The following is a 3,921-nucleotide window of genomic DNA, read 5'->3' as shown; positions in this document are numbered from 1 at the left end:
TCAGATTTATTTAATAAATGGGCCACAACATACTGCTTAGTTTCTATTATTCCTTCAAGATAATTAGTTCACAATGATAGCAGATTTGATGGCGTTTTGGCTCTATTTTTAGCATCTAATATTGTAGCATGTGTAAAAGAAATACTCTAAAAAATTAATTAAATGAAGAGAACCTTTCTGGGCTAGCCACTAATTTGATGATTTTTAAATTAGATAAAAATGCACTAAATTTTTGCCTACTAAGTATGCAACCAAAATAAAGTAACTATACCTTTCAGGGGGTGTGAGATAAATAATTTAGCCCTTTTTTCTCAGCCTTATTCCCCTAGCTGTAGGTGTTCTAGTGGCATCACTAGAACAGATCACTTTTTTTTAATTGCCACGAAATATGAGGGTACATACAGTAAGTCCACATTACTTGCTTAACAGTTAAGTTTTAGTTAAGTGGTATCTTTTGGTCTAAATCTAAACAGCACTTGGTGTGGACTTCTCTCCTCTTCAGTAGCCTCCAAAAAGACAACAAGGCTTTCTCTCCGATGGTCCCTTCCCTTCTCCCTCAAGCCCCATGTCCAATCAGGAACTCTCCTTCTAGCCCTTGAGCCAGATCCTCTTCTTTTTGTTCCCACTGCCATTACTCCCTCCACAGGATCACCTCAGTGGCCTCCTCTGAGGTCTTTTAGCTGCCACATTAGCACATTTCTAAAATGCAGATCAGATCAGGTCCCCCCCCCCTCTTCAGGCATAAATGGTTCCTCATGGCCCACTGGGCAGCCTTTTCACCTCCTTCAGCCTGTCTCTCACCCTTCATTCTCTAATTCATCCGTAATGGATTTGTTTCGGACCCTTCGTGCCCTCTTACCTTCCAGCCTCAATTGGAGAATGGGAGAAGAGTGCTCAAGTATTCTAAATTAACAAAATGTCTGTTGCATTCGAAGTTGACAACAGTTTACAGGAGCTAAAATCTAAATGAAAGATTAAATTGAAAAATGAAAAACCTGAATAGGTGTTGGTAAAAGTAACAACAAATGAAACCAATGTTTCCACTGCACCCTTTTCCTCACAGCTTTGGTTTTGATTTGGGAGTTTAAGTGAATTTTGTTAAAGGAGGAAAATGAGGGGATCTGAAGAACAATAGATGTTTGATGCAGGAACAGAACAAAAGCGTAGAGAGTTAGATATGCTTCCTTCAGTTCATCTGCCAGAAACACAAACAGATAACGCTTCCTCATGGTGTATCTTGATAAAACTGACTCTTGTAGTTACATGAGAGAGCTCAAAGCGCCTAGGTTCAAATCCTGGGGCAGCTGCTTAGCAGATGGGTGTGCTGAGCTAGTTTCTTAAACTCTTCATCTGTACAAACAGGGGGAAAAAAAACTAAATATAACTTACTGAATTAGGAAAAAGGTTTTAGAACAGTGCTTGGTATTGTTACAGGGATAAGAAATTTCTTAGGAAATTTCCTTTGCATGCTGCTTTTGTAATAAGACCGAAAAAAGACAGTTTTCCTTGGTCATCTAAAAAAACAAACAAAACAAAATAATCATATATAAAGTGTTTCATGTAATAGTCATGAAATTTTTCTTTCTTTCTTTTTTTTTTTGCAATAAGAAACAATTAAAAGAATAGAACTTGTCCAGTTCATATCTTAGAGGTATTTAGATGATCAAGTTAACATGTCACTAAAATTACAAAAACTGAGGAACTCACAATTTCTAGCACAAGAAGTAACACTCTGAATTATGAGGGAAAAACCAAGTAATTGTAAAGAATAAACTGGGTATAAGAGTACTTGTTGTACTTTTCACTCTACTTTTGAAGGTTTGAAAACTTTTATGACAGTCAACCCCCAAAATAATGAACCCAATATAACAAAGGAGTTACTTATTTCATATCACCCCCCTTTTTTTCCCTTTTATTAGGCAAACAAGCCTTTATCTTCATCCAATATTTGTATCAATGAGTTCAATGTGCAGAGAAAGAAAGATTTGTCTAACACCTGCTTATGTTTCAGTTAGGCGTCATTTAATTTTATTCCTCATAACAAACATGACAAGCAGCTTATTCTTATCCCTGTTTTACAGACAAGAAAATGGAAGAACAAAAACGTGAAGGAATTTGCTCACAGTTGCAAAAATAAAAGATAAAATCCAAATGTAGCATTCAAAACTCTGCCGTCAGTAACAAGACATTCTGCTCTGCTCTTTTTAGGATTCTCATTTTCTTTCCAGAAACTTTCAATCTTTAGCTAGATTCCACCACCAAGAATAAAAATATGAAAATTATGTATATGAACAGCTAATGATATAAAAATACATTTCTGGCACGGTGCATACTCTTTCCCAATAGAAACTTAACAATGTAATAACCAAATATATAGATGATTTTTTTAAAAGAACTATTTATAGCATAGAAAACTCAGCCCTTTAGTGCTCTCACGTTATTTATAAAAATTGAAAATAACCTGTGAGATTACCCACCATTAACAATGCTTTCATTTATGCCTTCACCTACATTCTCTTATTTGATCTCTTTAGCCCAGAAATAGATTATTGTCATATTCATTTATCACATGAGCAACTAAGGATAAGTTGGCCCGTAATGAGCATGAAACAATACATGCCCTTTCTATAGCCTTACGCTGCAAGCCTCTGCGTTTCATTGCCCACTCCAAAGCAAGGTATCTGTTAATGAAATCAACATCCATACCTGCCATGATCAAGTAAGTTGCAACAATATTGTGTTCAGTCTGTGAAAAGACTGAGCCATCTTCATTCTTAGAGTCTGAATTGTTGCCTAAATTATTCCTTAGCATTTTGGAGGGAAGAAATTCAGATAGCCTTCATAATAAGCCTTCAATAATTATGAACTGTTTTATGAGCCACGGAGATTTCTCAGGACCAATCAGTTCCACTGAGAGACCTCAAAGAAGGGCCTTTTCATAGAGGCCCTCCCTTAACACACTTAATTGGGTTAAATAGGAAAGGATTTTATTATAATTCCCAGAACAAGGGAAAAGCTTATTAGGAAAACAAAAATACCAAACACCACACATTATAAACAATTGGGGCATCAGTCTTACATCTAAGGAGATTATCGAGCACACACACATCCTATTTAAATCAGTAAACAAACTCAGAAAACCAGTGGAGGGTGGAAACTAAGGACCAGCCTTCGTTCTCTAAAACTATTCAGATTAAGGTCCTTGTTTCTATTGGCCCTTTTGAGCTTTTCCATTTCAGTTCCTTTTGGTTTTTTCTTAAATGTTGAGAATTAATCTCCCCCAGTACTTCCAAACTTGATTTCTCTAAAGGGTCCAATATTGTGTAGCATATATCCTTGCTCATGCTTTTCTTTGCTTATACAAACATAAGAATTTCTCCAGTTTTCTTTTAAACAAATATACTCATATTAAAAAATGCACATATATACACACATACCTTATGCAATTTGTTTTCCCCTAAATTCATACTATAAATTCCAGGTCAAAAATTTAAGTCTTACTTACTAATAGCTACGTATTTCATAGCACGAATATATCATGATCAACTCCATCTACCTCAGTTAGTTTATCCTACAGTTTGATAGGTAATTAATATTATCTGATAGTAATAATAGCATATATCCACAAAATATTTGAATTCATACTAAAAATTCTAATATTCTGGATTACCATGTTATAACCTGAAAAATAGGTTATAATATGAACATGTATCATTAGAATGATGTATTCTTGTTACTTTCTCCATGTTCTTTATACCATGTAACATTATTAAAATCTGATTCTTCTTGGTGAACTTCTAAAAATCAGAAAAATTCACTAGAGAAATGTTGAGATGCATTGAAGTGTAAGCACATAACAGAACCAGTAGAGGGCTATATTTATCCATTTACTTTAATTTTATACATTTTTTTTTTTTTTTT

General features: G+C 34.7%; 1 protein-coding gene across 1 annotated transcript in view; it reads right to left on the bottom strand.

Annotated features, from left to right (window-relative positions):
- The window catches only part of RRH (retinal pigment epithelium-derived rhodopsin homolog), a 14,757-nt gene extending 11,907 nt beyond the window's left edge, over positions 1–2,850 (bottom strand). The window contains exon 1 of the mRNA XM_003798152.2: positions 2,707–2,850. Within this exon, the coding sequence (XP_003798200.1) occupies positions 2,707–2,812 (106 nt within the window). The 5' untranslated portion in view covers positions 2,813–2,850. The remainder of the gene's footprint in view (positions 1–2,706) is intronic.
- Between the last annotated feature and the right edge of the window lie 1,071 nt (positions 2,851–3,921).

The sequence above is a fragment of the Otolemur garnettii genome, unplaced genomic scaffold (genome assembly GCF_000181295.1).
Source record: "Otolemur garnettii isolate 467f Iridium unplaced genomic scaffold, OtoGar3 scaffold00129, whole genome shotgun sequence".
Classification (NCBI taxonomy): Eukaryota; Metazoa; Chordata; class Mammalia; order Primates; family Galagidae; genus Otolemur; species Otolemur garnettii.
This window is presented reverse-complemented; position numbering and strand designations above follow the sequence as displayed.